The sequence below is a fragment of the Sarcophilus harrisii genome, chromosome 6 (assembly GCF_902635505.1).
Source record: "Sarcophilus harrisii chromosome 6, mSarHar1.11, whole genome shotgun sequence".
Classification (NCBI taxonomy): Eukaryota; Metazoa; Chordata; class Mammalia; order Dasyuromorphia; family Dasyuridae; genus Sarcophilus; species Sarcophilus harrisii.
The window spans coordinates 180,408,957-180,427,875 of record NC_045431.1 but is presented as its reverse complement, the minus strand read 5'-3'; the positions used below and the strand labels follow the sequence as shown (position 1 = coordinate 180,427,875).

The 18,919-nt window shown below is 31.4% G+C and overlaps 1 protein-coding gene across 4 annotated transcripts in view; it reads right to left on the bottom strand.

Moving 5' to 3' along the window:
* KIAA0232 (KIAA0232 ortholog) overlaps nucleotides 1-18,919 on the bottom strand; it is a 103,825-nt gene that overhangs the window by 64,952 nt on the left and 19,954 nt on the right. For 3 of the 4 annotated variants that reach the window (XM_031941552.1, XM_031941550.1, XM_031941551.1), the window contains exon 2: nucleotides 869-1,369. The exons of the other annotated variant lie outside the window; for it this stretch is intronic. In XM_031941552.1, the coding sequence (XP_031797412.1) occupies nucleotides 869-1,099 (231 nt within the window). In that variant the 5' untranslated portion in view covers nucleotides 1,100-1,369. The remainder of the gene's footprint in view (nucleotides 1-868; nucleotides 1,370-18,919) is intronic. 4 annotated transcript variants of the gene reach the window in all.

Here is an 18,919-nt window from a genome sequence, read left to right as displayed (position 1 = left end):
CATAAGATTCTATGAAAATATATGATCTTATTTTAATTTCTTCTATAACAGTTATTCAGAATACATTAGTTCATTGTTGGAACTTTGCTTCACTCCTGGCTATGAAATAATTGGATCTTTCACTTTCAAAGAGTATGCTTTTTTGGTATGAAAAAATCTGAAATTTTGTTTGAGCAATTGGAATTGGTAAATTTTTTCTTTATTTTCAGTTTAGCACATAATTAATCCCAGTTGGGGGAACCTATTTTTAAATAACAGAAATTAATTTATATGATCAATTTATTCAAGGCTGGGATGGGGTAATCAAAAAGATGGGAAAATAATTATTATATTTGGCAAAGTACATTTCTTGACCAAATCTGAGAGTATACTGATCCGTAATGCAGGCTGATTTAAAAGTAATTTAGCTTGAACCTTTTTCAAATACTTAAAAATTTAATTTCAATTAACAAGCACTTATTTTAATATGTTGGTGTTATTTAACATTGAGTAATTTGTGTTACTTGATGTTGTTTATATATCAAGGATATGCTATAATCAAAATGTAAGAATATAGTTTTCCTAAATACTAGGAAATATTTTAGAACAAGAAATTCAAAAGATCATAGCATTATAGATTTGGGCTGAAAGGGAGTTTAGCATGCATCTGGCTCTACCCTGTCATTTTACAGATGAGAGAAATGAGACCCAGGGAAGTGAAGCCCAGGGGACACAGGTTTTAAATTGTAGAGTACAGACTTGAACCCAGATCCACTCAATTCCAATGAAGCATTCTTTCCACCATCCCAAATGTGACCTCCCAATAATAAATACATATGTAGAGAAAATAACAGTTTATTTGCACGAAACATCTAAAATATGTAAATACCTGTTCCTGTAGATCGTAGTCATAGCTATCATGCAGCAGAAGACTGAGGACATACCGAGTATAAATCATGGCATCAATGCCACACTTCTCTAGCTCTTGTCCCAGCCAGGTCTGCACTGGGCCCAAAGCATGAAGCAGAGACATTTCAGAAACAGATACAGGGCCTGGATAAGAGCTTGAGGAGCTTTCAGATGGCAAACCATCCACAACAACTGTACAGAGAGGGTGCATGAATCTAGGTGGCTGGCATCCTTAAAACGTGAAGCATTTTCTGTAGTTGATATTCCGTTGGTATCTGGAGGGGATTTTCACTCCAGTAAACAGGAGAGAGGCTTGACTTCTAGGATAATCATTTATATTTGCTAGCAGTCAGCTGTCTAGAACTGAACTTCCCTCTTCAGGCATGACCAGTGAATATACTTATCCTAATAGCAACACATGTAGATGTGTTTTTTCTACCTTAATTTCACATTGAGGCCAAATGTGAGTCTCCGGCAGAACCTACAAAAATGAAGAAAAAAAATACAAATGTGAATATAAGACTAACAAAACAAACATTTGAAGATAATTTTTAAAATTCAAATGAACAAATTCACTTTACTAAAGCAGCTTTGAAAGTAAAAAATCTCTAATCCTTTTTTCATTAAACTTAATTAAAAAAAAAAAACAACCCTTGAGAAAAATAATATATTCATATTTGCTGAAGGTCACATGCCCAAAATAACTTATTAAGGCGGGGTGTGTGCTTAATAATTAATTCAATAAACACTTATTAAATGCCTACTCTATGCAAGGCATTGTTCTAGGGTCTGAGGATATAAAAATACAAATAAAACAATTGCTGAACTCAGAGTTTAGTCTAGGGAGAATACGGAAATAAATAATATGTGCACATTAAAAAGCATATAAATGGTAATGTGAGGGGAAAGAGAAAATACTAACAAGGAGGCTTATGAGATAAAGTCTGCCAGCAGTAATAAATTGAACCTTTAAGGAAGATAAAGATTCTGAGAGGCAAAAAATGAAGAAAAGGAACATTCCAGCTGGAGAAATCAGCAATGCTAACAATGAAACCTTTTCTAATTTCATACAACAGAGATTTATCCCCCTTCTTTTGGAGGCAACTAGGTGCATCAGTGGAAAGAGCGTTGAACCTGGCGTCAGGAAGATATGACTTGAAATCCAGACTCAGATACTTACTAACTTTGTAACCCTGGATAAATCACATGACTTTCTGTCAGCCTCATTTTCCCAACTGTAATTGGGTATCATAATAGGTCCTCCTTTACAGGGTTGTTATGAAAATCAAATCACATACCTGTAAAATGCTTAATACAGTACCCCATCAGAGATAACAGGTGCTTTAAAAATGCTTGTTCCTTTTTTCTCTCCCCTTCTTTCTCAATACACTCACAGGACCTTGTTTCTAACGTCTCATATGAACTTTATAGTTAGCTACTATAATTGTTTGAGTAGTATCTCTTCTACCTTATGTTATACTTTCCTAGGAAATAAGGAATGATTTTTCTTTACCTCTTCCCAAGCACTTCCCAAGCACAAGGAAGTGATCTATATACATTTACTTCATAAAGGTATACTGCTGAAATGAATGTTTGTTAAAAATCATAATGCTAAACTAGTAAAATACTGGCTTTTATCTGCAATGCTGACTTAATTAAGCAAGCACTAAAACATTAGTTTTCAATTTGAAAAGGTATGAATCCAAAACTAAGTAGTAATTAGCAAACAACCTCATAGAAATAGTACCTAAGCTTGACAGACATAAAGGACTTTGTTGCCTGGCAGGTTCTATTTATTTATCCTTTTGGCAAATAATAGCTATCAAAATTACTTTACAAAATTAAGGAGAGCACATTTCAGAATATGCTAAGTACATAAGAAGAAGGGCTGTATCAATTTGGCTGCTAAAAGTAACTGTTTTGACTTCCTGAGGCAAGCTTTCTCAAGGTTTGACAAGATTTCCTTTATTTCCCCTATTTGATACCTTTTTAGTAAAAACTGAGGTCAAGCTAAAATATGGTATTTATTAAATGATAACATTTATGATGAAGTTTAGTAGAAGATGGACAATTAAAATAGCAATATGTATCCTAAGTAGAAAGTAGAAAGAACATAAGCTGTAAGCTCCATACCACATTGCCTTAGCTTTTAAATAATACATGCTCAATGACAGGAGGGTTATCACAAAGTGATCGTTTTTAAAAGCAGCATTAATGATTGTTAGTGAAAGCATCAGGTGAGAAAGAATATTCTACAAACATTTAAAGCTAAAATTCTTTGATAGAGGCAAATGCACAGAATTCCAAAACTCCTTTGCAATAGTATACTAAATCTGAAATTTAAAAAAAAACTAAATTATTAAAAAATCAACAGCAAAAAAAAAAAAAAAAAAAAAAAGAAATCAGTTTTGTTACGAAGATGTCATATATACTATTTTGTTTCATTTAAAAAATTTTCAGCTACTATATTCTCTCTTCCCTGAATTTAAAACAAATCTGGATACCTTAAAGAAAAGTTTATACATGTGCTATAAATATTTTCACTTGGCTATCAGAGTAAAGTCTTTTTCACAAATCACTAATATAGGCAATCAAACATTATAATATTTTAGAAAAAAAGTCTTTAAAACCAAGTCAGAAGCAACATTTGATATCACTTTTACAATTTTAAATATTTCAGAATATATACTATAAAGTGGAAAATAGAGGTCTAATTTCAGACAAAGATAATTGGAATTGAATAATCTCTTTGACCCAACTGCTAAAGACTTAAATAAGAATAAACCTGATGTTAAAAGAGCAATTAAGCATTCTTCCTTACATTTTCATCAGTCCTTCACATCTCTTTTATTGCTTTATTCAAGGCCTCTTAAGAGGCTTTACTCCTACTGTTATAGAAAAATAAGCAAATCATTAAAAGATAAAATTATACAAAGAAATCAATTATTGCCTCTTCAAATCTTGGGAGGGCAGAATGAGGAATATCCAAACTGGAAAAAGTATTTATTGTTCATTAAATGCAAAGCATTAAAACAAATTCTATTCACTAGAAATTGATGACACAGCTCAAGTAAACACTAATAGAAAAAAAAAAAAACTATCCTTGAGTCAATTTTAAAGTCTTTGCTCTCTACAGATACTTCCCTTCAACTTAGATCCATTTTGCAAAGTTTAGGTATTTAAAGATTTATCTAATAAATAAATGCATTAAAAATCTAAACCTGCGAAAAATCAGTCAGTGTAGATGAAAATCTAAAAAACATTATTTAATAATATCACTCAAGTCTTAAGGTTTTTTTTTTTTAATCTTCTAGCATCAAGGAAAAGAGATTTATACTTTTCCTGAGGTAAGTGATTTCAAAGAGAAAAAAAAGGAAGCGAAGCATTTATACAAAACAAAGTACAAATCAAAAAGTTCTTTCCTAGAATTTACTTCTAAGAACCTTGCTACTACCTCAATATTGTACTTTTTCCAACTTGTTTCACAACCTGGGTCATTAAAAACTACGAAACATGAAAACAACAAGTATGGTGGATTAGAATTTTTCCTCCGAATCTAACAGGTGCCTATATACTGATAATGAATACTCCCATTGGATACAAATAACAGATATTGTTACTCAAGTACCAACACTAAGCCTGGCTTCTTCTTACAGAGCCACTGATGACAGGCTAACCACAAATGCAAAGAATGAACAAACCTCTGAGCAGACTGTTCTTGCTTGGCAAACAAATTCTTCCAAAATCAGATAATGTGTTTGGGTTAAGTCAAGAGATCCACACTCATCTAGATCTGAAATTATCTTTCAGTTGTGAATAACCTAAGAACTTCACAATGATATTGGTTCATGATTGATTCTGCCTCTACTGATATGGTCTACTATTCTATTAGTATAGAAATTGATGATGCCAAATGGCTGGCCTCCATGAGGTGAGCCACCTTTCATCCAACTGGAAAAGTTCAAAAATCTGCCTAGAAAATAACCACACTTTCTCTGTACTACGATTGAAACTAAGTTTCATCCAGCAAATCATTAAAGTATTAAATATTTTATTATAATTTATAACTGAAGAGGAAATTAGAACTATTGAGATTGTAATCTTGCCATTAAAATCACTTGTCACTTTTCATGTACCTAAGTACTTACAGGGATAAATATCTTTATTTACCTAAACCTTACATGTTTAAAAGCTATATTTATATATATTAAATCCTTAATATTACAACCTCTATTTCCTAACGGCCTACTTTGAGGTTATCCAAGGCTGAAGGAGGAAGCAATATGAGCTAAGAATCAAATTATTTGTATTTCAATCTTGGTTCTCATACTAACTAGGCAAATAACTTTTCTGCACCTCAGTTTTTTCACCTGCACAGTAGGCATAATATTTACTTCACAAGATTGCTATAGATTAGGTAATATGTCAAAGCTCAGACTATAAATGTTAACTTTTACTATTACAAATCATTTAATTTGAAACTGGATTAGGTGATACACCAAACTAATATATTTCTCCAACTCAAAATACTTTTGAGGTACATTTATATTTGTCTAAAATATTGAAAAATGTTCCTACAATCTAATCAGCTGAAACTATGTTTGGACATTTTTCATAAATGCTAAACTATTGGGACATCAAGAGAATTTAATTAAATTGGGGGATAGGGATTTTTTTTTTAAGGTATCAAACCATAAGAGTTTGGGACCTTTCCCCTGCTTTGAGATCTTAAATTCTCTTTTAATACTGAAATATAGAGAACTATAATGAACCCAAAGTAGTTGTGTCTATGCTCTACTTTACTTCTGGGGATGAATTCATTTTATAACATATAAATGGATTTTGATACCAAGTTTCATTATAATTTTGTGATTGAATGTAAATATCTGTGTCATGAATACAGAATTTCCTGTATTTTTCCTGTATATACACAACATTATAGGCCACTCTGAACTTTTAAAAATACCTTAAAAGATAAGTAACTCAGTACATACTCCTTTCCATTCTACTGCCCATAAGTCCAATTCTAAGACCACCTTTTCAGCAGGAACTTTGAATTAAAAATACCTCTGGGGTGTGATAGAGAAGAGGCCAATGACTTAAGTAATTTTAGGGAATTTTGCCCAATCCCCAATACCCACCAAACAATCTTCCTATTCAACCTTTAGGCCAAATTAACAAAATACTCACTCTACTAGTTTTATTTTGGGTTAGAAATGATAAGAGTATGGTTCTTTCAATTAATATCCACCATATCTCCAAGAAAATTAAAACAATATTTCAGAAACTATAGAAGAAACTATATATAAGAGATAGTGCTCCAAGGGTTATATGTTACAATTAGAATATTTACTCTCTGGTTTTACTGTGGATTTGTTTTAAATTATGTCAGTCTATAACCAGAAACTAGTCTTTGGTTTGTTTGTTTCAGGATGATATAATTATCTCTAAACTGATTCATCCTTCATTCTTGAGAGGTATGATACATGGTATCTAGTAGACAGAATCAGATCCTTCCTATCATTCACTGGTTGTGTTGATTCTAAGTTACAATTTCTGTGACCATTAGTTTTCTCATTATTAAACTGAGGATAATACCTGTAATACTAATAGCAGCAGCAGAAAGATAATATTTTTGTGAATAACAATATTAATTATTGATGGTGATGAGGATCAAAATGCCCAATGAAAATAATGGCTAATATTTATATAGCAGTTACTATGTGCCAAGTACTATGCTAAGTGCTTTACAATTATCTCATTTTATCCTCACAACAACCAGAAGAGATAGGAGATATTATCACCACCATTTTGCAGAGAAGGAAGCTGAAGTAAAAACAGAAATTGATTGATTTGTTCAGGATCACATATTTGTAATATATGTAATGCCAAATCTGAATTGAGGTCTTCCTGATTTCAGGCCCAGTACATTATTAGTCAACTAAGTGCTCTTAGTAATGAAATCAAGTGATATAATATACAAGATGTTTGCTTTATAAACCTTAAATTACTATTTAAATGTCAGTTATTATAGAACACCTAGCAAACAGTTCATTCTCCCACTTAGGTAAGACATTCTCTGCTACATCTTATTTATACTTTTTAATTTGCTTATCAAATCTGTGCTTCACAAATATTACAAAAGATAACTTAGAGTCCAGTCTAGATGAATTAATGCTAATTTCTTCTTGGGGGGTGGGTGGGTAGGGGCCAATATATAATTTCATTAGTATATGGAAGTCCATTGAGGAAATTCTCTCTAAACCAAAGCAGGTTAGCAATTTTCCTATAATTAAAGCCTCAGATTTGAAATTAGTAGGACCCAAATGAATAATAATGCTTTTCTTGGGCATTCTTTAATGTTTACCTAACTCTAAACTCCATCAAAATACGGCAATACTTTCCATTTCATATTATAAGTATGAAATAATTCACAAATTATAACTTAAATGTTATGTAGAAATCTGTTCAACTACTAATTGGCTGTATCTTTAAGTAGATATAGAAATCATCTCCTATGATTATAATTTCCCCTAATAACAGGAAGTGTCACTGTAATTCAACTTCTCTAGAGTAGTAAATCAATCTTATCAATTTGTGTATTTAGCTGTTTCCAGGTATTTGTGCAGGCAACTATAGTAATTTTTATTATGTTTTTGGATAAGTTAGTATCTGTCCTTGCCTGAAGGAATATAGCTGTAACATTATGGGGAAACATTTGTTATTCACTCATTTCAGTTGTATCCAATTCTTTTTTGACTCTATATATTTCTGGGCAAAAACAATGGAATGATTTGCCATTTCCTTCTCCAATTCACTTTACAGATGAGGAAACCAAGGCAAATAGGGTTAAATGATTTGCCCAAGGTTATAAAGTTAGTTAGATATCTGAGGACAGATTTGAACTCAGGAAGATTAGTCTTCCTAATACTACATTCACTACACTATCCTATTTGTCCTTGAGAAAATATACTTTGGCTTAAATTCTTACATAGTTCAAGTATATGCAAATGCTATGTAAAATGATTATAATATTTGAGTAATTTATTATTGTTCATGTAGTCTCACATTTAAATTTTGTAGGAAGGAACTTGTAATTCAAATGTAATAAAAGCAAAGAAAAAATATGTTCTATAGTAAGAAGATTACTAGAAACAAAACTAAATTGTTTTTAACAATCTTCTTTTACCCTTAAATGCAAATAGGTGGTACAGGGGCAATTGACAGTGGACAGGACACAGAGTTCAGGGGATCAAACATTAAGCCTGTAGTCAGAAAGATAAGACTTCAAATCCAACTCAAAACACTAGCAGTGTGACTCTGGGCAAATCATTTAACCTGTTTCAGTTTTGTTTCTTCAACTACAAAATGAAGATAATTAGTAATAATTACCACCTCAGAGTTATTGTAAGGATCAAATGAGATAATATTTTAAAGCATTTAGCACAATGCCTGGCACATGGAAAGCATTTAATAAATTCCTTATTCCTTCCTATCTAAAGCACCAAAATATGCTAAGTTCTAAATATTTATACCATAGATTTAGTGGTAGAAGGAACCTTACCTAGAGTAAAGCTACTTAAAACTGTGGGTCACAACCCCATATGGGATCTTGTAACTGAATGTGGAAGGGTCACAAAATTATAATATTCAATAAATGTTTCATGAATATATCTATTTTATATACCTGTATGCCTGAGGCTGCAGAAAAAATTCTCAGACAAAAGGGGATTGCAAGTGGGAAAAGTTTACAAAGCCCCAATCTAGACAAATTTTCTCATTTTACAGCTAAGGAAACTGAAGCAAGAAGTTAAGAGAGGTTGAGTGATTTTTGCTCAAGTTTACATAGAGAAAAAAAGCTTTTGGACTCAGATCCTCTGGCTCCAAAGAGTTTTTTTTCCCTCCTAACCATTACTTTATCTCTCTTAGTTTGACTTTTCTAAAATTAGCCCTTCTCAAAAAAAAACAAAAAAAACCCTTCTTAACCCAAAAATATCCTGTGATCTGCTCTCTATCCCAATTTCAGAAGAAGAAACTACAGAAAAGAATCTCAGTCTTTTTCTCATAGTCAAGTACACATCAGCAATGCCCAATTCTTTCTCTAATGAAGATAAGCGAGGGTCTTATGAGAGATATGTATCCTTCTCAATCCTCAAAGAGCACTGAGAGCTTCCCAAAGCTACTGGGAATTTCCACCATTCTTGTAGAAAAGTGTGGGACAAGAAATGAAATCTTGATATAGAATATTTATATATGATTCCCAACAATGAGAAAATGCTATGGAAGTATTTTCTTGAAATTTAAACTCCAAATTAGAATGATTTCTACCATTTTGATTAAAGCAAGCCTTTAACTATATATGCTCCTAGAAACTAATGTTTGATTTCCCCAACACCCTTCTACTAAGATTTGCCTTAGTAGAGTATATGTACAACATATAAGAAGACCATGTTATCTAATTCATCAGCAATTCTCAAAATCACATCAGCAAAACTGGTTGTTTAATAATATTTAAACAGTCACATAATGATATAGAAATAGATTCTAAAAGCAAAATCACTTGCTCATTTTCTAACAATATTCTAAGAATATTTGTGAGAAATATTAAAATAAAATAATAAAATAAAATAATTTAATCTATACTATGTTGTGACCATTCTTTGTTCATATAGTAATCACTAAAAATAGAACATAAATTTAACATTTTATTTTGTGGCATAGAACACTATAAATATATGGGTTAACACACACTACAGGTATACTACACATACTTATTACCTATAGGACGAATGAAAGGATGAAGAGGAAAAAGATAGTTCAGCTGAAATAAGCAATTGTCGGGGCAGCTAGGTGGTACAGTGGATAGCACACCAGCCCTGAAGTTAGGAGGACCCGTGTTCAAACAAATTTGAACACAGGAACTTAACACTTCCTAGCTGTGTGACCCTGGCAAGTCACTTAACCCCAATTGCCTCAGCAAAACTAACTAAATAAAAAGAATAAAATAAATAAAGCAATTGTCCCCAATTTCACAACTATTTGATGCTCTGTTAATGCTTAGGGAATAGTTTAGAACAGGGGTACAGTATTTGAGTTGTACAACTACAAATAATGGTTTTTCTAGTCTAAAATAAAATTTCTTTTTAAGGTAGTTGTAGTAGTGAGAGTCATCAGAAACCAACTTTTCTGCATTGATCCTTTAAGACTATGTTTAGATTTGAACATAAACACACACAAAAAACCTGATGATAACTAATTCACTAGAAATTTAAAAGTATGGTGAAGTTCTCTTCTGAAACTCAGAATGTAAGTGAGGGTAATTTTGGGGGGCAACTTTACTTAAAGCAATCCTTAAAAATATAGCTTCTATGAATATTAAGTTGTGCCAAATTAAGTGGATCTCTTTAAAATGTTATATATGCTTTCTAACAACTTTTTGTTCTGCTTGGTTTTTATAAACCTCAATTAGTGTTAACAAAATAATCTGATGTAGCAAATTGACATTGTAAGAAAAGGCAAGAAGACATAAGAGTAGGTATGAAGCAACAGTTAAGATTCACAGTGGGACTAAGAAGAGATTGATAAAACTAAGAAGAGATTGATAAAAACATTTTTTCCTAAAACTACCTGAATTTCTGCAAAATTATATTCTTAGTTTATAGATAACTACAAATATGATTCTACCAACCAATGGGATTTGGAGGAGCACAAGCTATCAGAGGTATAAGAAACCTAGTCATTTCTTGAATTATTAGTCAATGAAACTAGAATTTCAGCCAAATTGTGATGTTTAGAATATTAGTAATGCAAAAGAAATTTAAACATTAAAGAACACAAGTGACAAAGTTAGACTATAAGGATGCAAAAACAACAATTAGATAGCAAGTAAAAGTCCCAAGGAGTTAAAGAAATTGCTTTTAAAGACAGATAACTGCTTTAGGGGCTAGAACAAGATAAACCATTAACACCTAAATGACCCCCATTTAGAGACCTAAACTTCCCTATGAAGCTTTTCTTTGAATACTCCAGCCTATGTGGACATCTCCCTGCTCTGATCTAGTCTTCTAACATTTATTGCTCATTCCATTCCTTTAGAAATTTAATCATATGTACTTTTGTGCTCTATTTCTTGTAACTCTTTGCAATCTTTTGGGTAACCGTTATTTTAAAATTTTAAAGCCTCTCTCATTAGCTAATAATTTGAGAAGGAAAAAAAAGCCAGAATTAGAAGAATTAGAGGGAAAATTATCCTGGAAATAGAAGAAATGGGGAGGGGGGGCGGGGGGAATCCTGAATACTCAAAGAATTGGAAAACTGAATAGTTAAATGAAGTCCGGTTCTGTGCTTTCAGGAAAGTGGATGTCTAATTCAGGGTGAAAAATCAAAAAACTACAAAATAGAGCTGACCATTGGCTTAATGTTATAATGTTTATAAGTCAGTTACCAAGAGTTGATAGAAAAATAATTTTAGTTAATCAACAAGCATTTACTACTATGCTTGGCCCATATGTCAGACACTATTTCACTTTTTGTCTTTGTATCTATGTCTACAAAGACAAAAAGTGAAATAGTCCCTACCTTCAAGAACCATAGGTACTCTATTTTATATGGGTACATTTCTGCAAAAGTGAGATAAAATCCACATGTAATATTTTTAAAAATGAATTTCTGTCCCATCCACATATATTGTTCTAACTACTAATATAGTTGACTGGCTAGCCTGTGGGTGAGGAAGTATAAGAGAAGGAATAGTATGTACACATATAAGTATATTCAGGTAACTAGAAGACTGGAGGAAGCATTAGGAGTTATATTTATGGCTAACCAGTTTAGAATTGAACCAAGCTTAACAAATAATTAAAGAGCTGTGTACAATACTTTAAAAGTGGTAAATTTGGTCACAACATTATTAACAGAATGCAAATTAAAGTGGCAGAATTACTTAAATTCTTGCACATCACACTTTTTTTTTAGTACATTCCAATATCAGTGTGTTTATTCTCTCCCACAATGGTATATATTTTCTACTCATTCTCGGTGCTTTTTACAGTAAGTCCTCAATTACTATCTGTGGAACTGAATTTAAAATGATTCCTAAGCCTTTTTCTTTATTTTTCTATCTAGTCCCATCCTATTCTAACCAGTATTGCTTTATCTATGTACCATCTTGCACTTTTTCCTATAGAAGTTCATTCTGATTTAACTATGCCATTCCCCTCTATTGAATTAAGGATCTTTCCTCATTTTACTCCTGTTCTGTTTTTAACTGCTCCCCCACCTTTATTTGTTTTTAGTAAACAAAGAGCTTAAATTTTAAGGATTTGCAATTTCTGCAAATGACTGTCACAAAAGTTCACCTTTTGGTGACCAAAGAAATTTTAGATAAAGAGAAAGACTAGCAAAGATAGAAATAAGTTAATGAAGTAACAAAGCAGAGAAGAAAGAAGAGTAAAGAAGGGAATAAAGAAAATAGATGCCTAAAAAAGTTGAGTAAGCTAAAATAAATTAAGATCTTTCCCTAACTCCTAAATGACATTTAATTGCTAAATCTGAGAATGCAAATACCAAGACAGATGGTTAGGCTTTCATAAATAAGAATTCTTACCTGTTGAGTTTCTGCATCTCAGTGAATGAAATGGAACAGAAGGTGTTGTTCATCCTCTTTAGCAGATGGACTGGTAGCAGAACCAATGTATGTCCAGAAGAGACACTCCTTAACCTATTCTGGAATTCTATCACTTACTTAATAAAGTGTTCAAGGGCTAAGTCTAATGATTTTAAATATGCAAAAAGACCCAGCCAAGCCACCAAATCACAAGGAATTGTCAATATGCAACTTTCCAATGACAGACTAGAAATACATCAAATCCCATGGCAGGATAACCTCTCTTGTAAGGTACCTCTAAATTAGTAATATTGGAGTAGAATTAAAAGGTTATCTTCCTTCTCTGGGTCATCAAAATATGCAAAAGCATACTAACACAAATGCCTTGTCTCTACCTAACCATTACAAATTTTCAAAGTGATGTGTGAACAAGCATGATAGCTGAGACTATATGCTCAAAGTCTAATTCACATTTATGCATAAAATAAGATTTCATGGAATTCAATTTTTAAAAGCAAGTTATCAAGAATATACAAAGAGAGGGGCAGCTAGGTGGCACAATGGATAAAACACCCAGACTTGAAGTCAGGAGGATCTGAGTTCAAATCTGGTCTTAGACATATAACACTTCCTAGCTGTGTGACCCTGGGCAAATCACTTAACTCCAATTGCCTCAGCAAAAACATATAGATATAGATACAAAGAAAATTATTTTTAAATGGAAAATTGAATATTGGTTATGCTTGGAATCTATCCTTAATGGCTCTAGAACCATAAGCACTGAAGGTATGTACTTAATTGTATACTTAGTTTTTCATGCCATATATTTTCTCTTAATTTCTACCGTATAAGTAATCTCACAAAAGGATATTTTTTATAAATAGCCCTAATACTTAGGAAGACATCTAAAATGGCTCCTATAGAATGAAAGGATTTCTAAATGTAGGATAATTATTGTTATAGTTTAAGAGATTATTTTCCCTAAACAATCACCCAAGAATTATTAAATATATATCATACATTCAAGAGATAAGAAAGAAAAAGAAAACACAAAGATTTTTTATATTGACAACTCAGCTGAATTATTAGCTGTCAGACAGCTGACAGAAAAAAAATAGCTATCAAATTATGGATAGAAATAACACTTTCCTACAGAAGCAAAACAAATAGGATCTAGATCTGTTCTGTTCAAATTCAAGTATATGAGGCACAGTTCTGGTTCTATCTGTATAAATTCCTTCTTAATTTAACAATATAGTGGCCAAATCCCTACAGTCTTAAAAGTCTATGTATGAATGGTCTTTGTGTTAATTTTTTCAACTAAGTACTAGAAAACTTAGTTCAAGCATATAGTAACTACTATTTTATTTCTAAATTTTGCTTGTAGATTAAGATAATTATGATCATAAAAATCTGTGTAAAATTAGATCATTTTCTACAGATTAAAATTTTGAGACTAATTTTTGCTAAATGTAGGGCTGAGCTAGTTCCCTTATAGGCCAAAATTCTTAATTTGTAGTTCATCTAGATATTCTAAGCACAAAACCTATATTTTGCATTATCAGAAATGGGAAAGGCTAGTTTATGTGGTAGGGCATATTTCTACCATACAAGAAGGGGGGGAGAGGCACGTTATTTTCTGGGGAAGATAAAAGTATACTTAAATTAATTTTTCAAAGTTTCACATGTTTATCTAAAAAAGAAGAGAAAATATTCTTCTTCACTACAGCAAGGAATACCAAACTAAAATTACTTTATTGTCTGAACTGATGCTCTACATCTACTAAATATACTAGAAAGCTTATACCTTTAGAAAGAAATTATTTTTGTACAAATGATGAAGTTAAAGAAGCTGAACATTAAAAGCTATAAAAGATAAAATAACTTAAAAAATTAAAACTGGAGCTTTAATTGTGTGAAAGAAAACCTAGTCTATAAAGGCTTCTCTCTAAAACTAGGAGGGAAGATAACAAGGATAAAAGGTAAGTATGATGAAGACTATACGCTTAACGAATATGTTTTAAATACATAAACTCTGAGCTTGATTCCATGAGTACACATTCTAACAATATAAGCATATTTATTTTTATAGTGTATAATTGTAACAATTATTAAACTTATCCAAAAACCTTACTGAATATATAAAAATGGATAAAGATCACAAAGTTAATTAAAGCCGACTACATAAAATACTACATATCATAATCCAGACATTATGTTCTAAAACATGCTTGTCAAAATGATGCAAGAAAATATCTCTTAATGAAATTTCTACTCCTTCCAAATACATTAAGAACAGATACTATTGACAGTTTTTTAAAATATTATTTTCAATGTTTAATGAGTATAATTTAAGAATTTGTTAAGCTAATAAATTTGGCAGCTCACTGGCAAGGCTGTCTTTAAAATAGTAAATGAACTTCTAATATAATTTTTCAAGATAGGCTTTGGTAATACATGATGATGTCATGGCATTTTTAGTATTTGCCTATTTTTCAATGATGCCTACTTCACTGAAAAACTTCCACAATTCCACAAGCTTGATCGATCATCTTCTTGGTTAGAAATTAAAGAGGGACAGAAAAAAAACTATAAATTTTAAAAATTCTAGTTCAATTGAACAACCAATCCACACATATAAAAATCCAGAGAAAGAATTACCTAACTTGTTGAAATCAGCTCAACTTAAAATATTCAAAGTGAGCCATTGGCAAAATACTAAAACATATACTTTTAAAAATATACAATCTTTATTTTCATTTATGGATTTTATATTTGAGATATTTCATCAGTAACTTTCTATTTCATTAAATTAACTCTTTAGGATGAATCCTAAGCATAAATAAACTACTCCTATTCTCTAAGTTAGACAAGTAAGGGATATTAATTCTTTTGAGCTATTGGGGAGCTTTTAAAAACAAAGAAATAATCTAGGAAAAATTAGAAAAATTAGAAAATTAACATTTCCCTAAAGCCTAATCTATAATTTATAATCTAAAACCTAATTTACAACTAACTTGGAGTCTATGATTCTTATAGTAGTTGTAAACACCAACAGAAGGATAAATTAGGTCTAAAGCCAGGGATTCTAATCCTTTCTCTGAGGCTGAATACCAGATAAACCTAAGAAATATTTTGGAAATGTAATAATTTAATTGGTTTGAATAAATATTAATGCTTCACAAATTATGACTTGTTTCCTTCTAATGTATATCTATTTTTTTCTCTCTCCTTTTAAAACTTTCCTTGGCTTACTTTTGCAGGTTTCAAGTACTTAGGAGCCTTTATTTTATTTATCAGGAAAGTAGCTTATTTAAGATGGATCTTTGAGTCTGAATAACATGTCTGTGAGAATCCCTTTTATGCTTCATAAATCTAGCCTTGCACTGGCTTGAAATTTATCTTTTCCCAAGTAAGTGAAAAGATAGATACTTCTTTAAAAAAAAAATAAAGACTGCAAACATTTTTTTTTTTAAAAAGACGCTTTAATAATGCTACATTTCAAAGTAACATTTAACATTTCATTGATTAGATTGCAAACAAAACAGGATATATTTTGGTCTAGTATGCTGTATTAAATACATCAATACAAATGAAGCAGCACTGTAAATCAGAAAGCATTTTAAATTTGAAACACCACTACAAATGCAATGTAATTAAAATATACCTTAACAGAAGCACACAAGAAGAAAAAGATATCACATAATAGATACTACATTATTCAGCAAGTTAAAAAAAAAAAAAAAAAGAAAGAAAAAAGAATAAGAAAGAAGAGGTATGGACAAAGAGTAGGGAATGGGTAACTATTCAAATGCTAAGAACAAAATAAATTCTATTCCAAAATGCTGTTAAGTGAAATAGAAAGTGCCCTATCTTTCTCTTATAAAGGATCACAGTCAGATTCTTTGCCATCCTAAATTTTAAAATTTGATTTAGAAATGTTAATGTAATAAAACATATATACTTCACCTTAATTTTTAAGTTAATTTTCAAGAAAAAAAAAAACCTAACTTATTCGTCTTAAAATACTGAAGAAATTGGGACAAAATGTTACATTTTCTTCAAAAAGGATGTGATAAAAGTGAAAAAGAGTCCTCAACTTACAACCAAAAGGCTGAAATTTAAATCTCAACCTGGTATTGATTCTGTATAACCTTAGGGAAGTTACTTAACTTCTTAGCCTCAGTTTTTTCATTGGTAAAATTAGGATAATAATTGACTACCTCACAGGGCTGTGAGAAACCTAATATATGTATAAAGACCTTTGAAAACGTGAAATATCATATAAAATATAGGCAGCTATAAATACTGAAGATTGTACTGATGCAAAATATTTATTAGATTAAATATCTGCATTTGGGCCACAGATAAGTTTATATCTGGACACATTCAAACCATTCAACAACTTCCTTGGTTCTCTTTTTTCATTAGTTTTAAAGAACACCTTTATTAACTGCATTTGTGAACTGGTACATTGTTAGTTACTGTTCCTATAAGCTCATGCCACACCAATTCTATTAAATATGTTAGAACATAGTAAAAAATAACACAAAACTTGAAAGCAAATTGGAAAACATTTCTTTTATGTAAATAATAATTAATGATAATATAATTGGACTTTATAAAAAAATTATACTAATTTGAAGTTGGTCTCATTGGTTTAAATGTGATTACTAAAATGAAAAAAGGTGCTGCTTTGAGACTTAGAAATTTCTTTCATGTTCCATGTGATGCAACTATCATAGCAAATTGAAAAAAAAGCATTTGATCAGTATTCTGAGGAACTGGATTCTAATCTCAGCTCTCACAAACTAGTTTGTGATCTCTCTCATGAGGCCTGTTTGTTATTCATTTATAAACAGCAGGTTTGAATGAAAATCTCTCAAGATTATTCTAAGTAAAATATTTTTTGATCATGACTGTAATCTAGAGAAGTCACTTAACAATATTCACATTACTAACAATTTCTTCATAGTAAAATGGGAATTATACTGCCTTTATTACAGGTATATTATGAAGATGAGTATACTTGTAAAAGTAGGCTGATCTACAAGTTTTATTTCAAGTTAATGTGGTAATTTACTCTTTTATTCATAAAATCATAGACCCACAGCTAGAAAAGATCTCAGAAATCATCTAATCCAACCCCTTATTTATTTATTTATTTATTTATTTAAGCTGAGGCAATTGGGGTTAAGTGACTTGCCTAGGGTCAAATTTGAACTCAGGTCTTCCTGACTTCAGGGCTGGTACTCTATCCACTGCACCATCCAGCTGCCCCTCAACCCCTTAATTTTGTAAAAAAAACTAAGGCCCAAAAGGTTATAACTTAAACAAAGTCACATAAGTAGTATCAATAATGTGACCTCTGCTCTTCAGCAATCACTTCTTTGATATCTTCCATCAAAATCTCTCCATTAAGATGGCTCCACCTGGATATTCTGCTCAAAATAATTTAGTCTACTCAATTCTAAACTGATACCTCCCCCTCAAATATACCTCTCTCATATCTATTAATTCATTAAGTGCTTAATATGTAACAAACACTGGTGTATAAAGGGTCACAAAAAGACAAAAAAGTCTTTGTCCTCAAGGAGTTCATATCCTGTTGTTTATGAATAGGGCAACCATTTTCCCAGCTTCCAAGAATAAAATATTGGAGTTATTCCTCATTCACACTCTAGATCCAAAAATCTTACCAAGTTTTGCCATCTTTTCCCTTAAATGGGCAATGTTTTAGATTTATCCTGTTCTTCATTGTCACCTTTCCCACATTTTCTCACATCTGCATTATGAGTATCAACTCATTTCCCTACCTCTAGTCTTTCCATTCTCCAATTGGTCCTGTCAAGACTCATCTTCCTAAAAACATTTTTTATGATGTTGCTCTTCCTGTAACAAATTTACCATAGTTACTTACTATATCAAATCAAAACTCTTTGGCCAGGATAAGGCTCTTCATGATTTAAACTCACTTTCTAAATACCTCCATCTTCTCATTTCTTGATCATAATAACATCCCCTAGTAATACTCAATACTATGACTGTTAAACTTATCACACTATCAGGAACAGAGTAAGATCCAAATAAATGCTTGTTGATTGATTTTTTCCTTTCTAAGAATATACTTTCTGCTCTCTTCCACCTTCTAAATCGCATCTGCTCTTCTTAGGTGTTTTTTCAAGAATTTTCATTGATTACTCTGGCTCACACTTATCTTCTCTAAACTCCTACTGCACTTATTATCATGGGTGGTATGTGCATTCTCCTTTTCATGTATGTCCCAGTGCTTAGCACTGTTCCTGGCATATAATAGATGTTTGATAAATCTCTATTGAATGGAATTGTTAGTTTTGTCTTCCAAAATCAGACTTTAAGTTTCTTGAGAGCAAGAAACACATTTAATATTTCTATCCTCCACAGTAC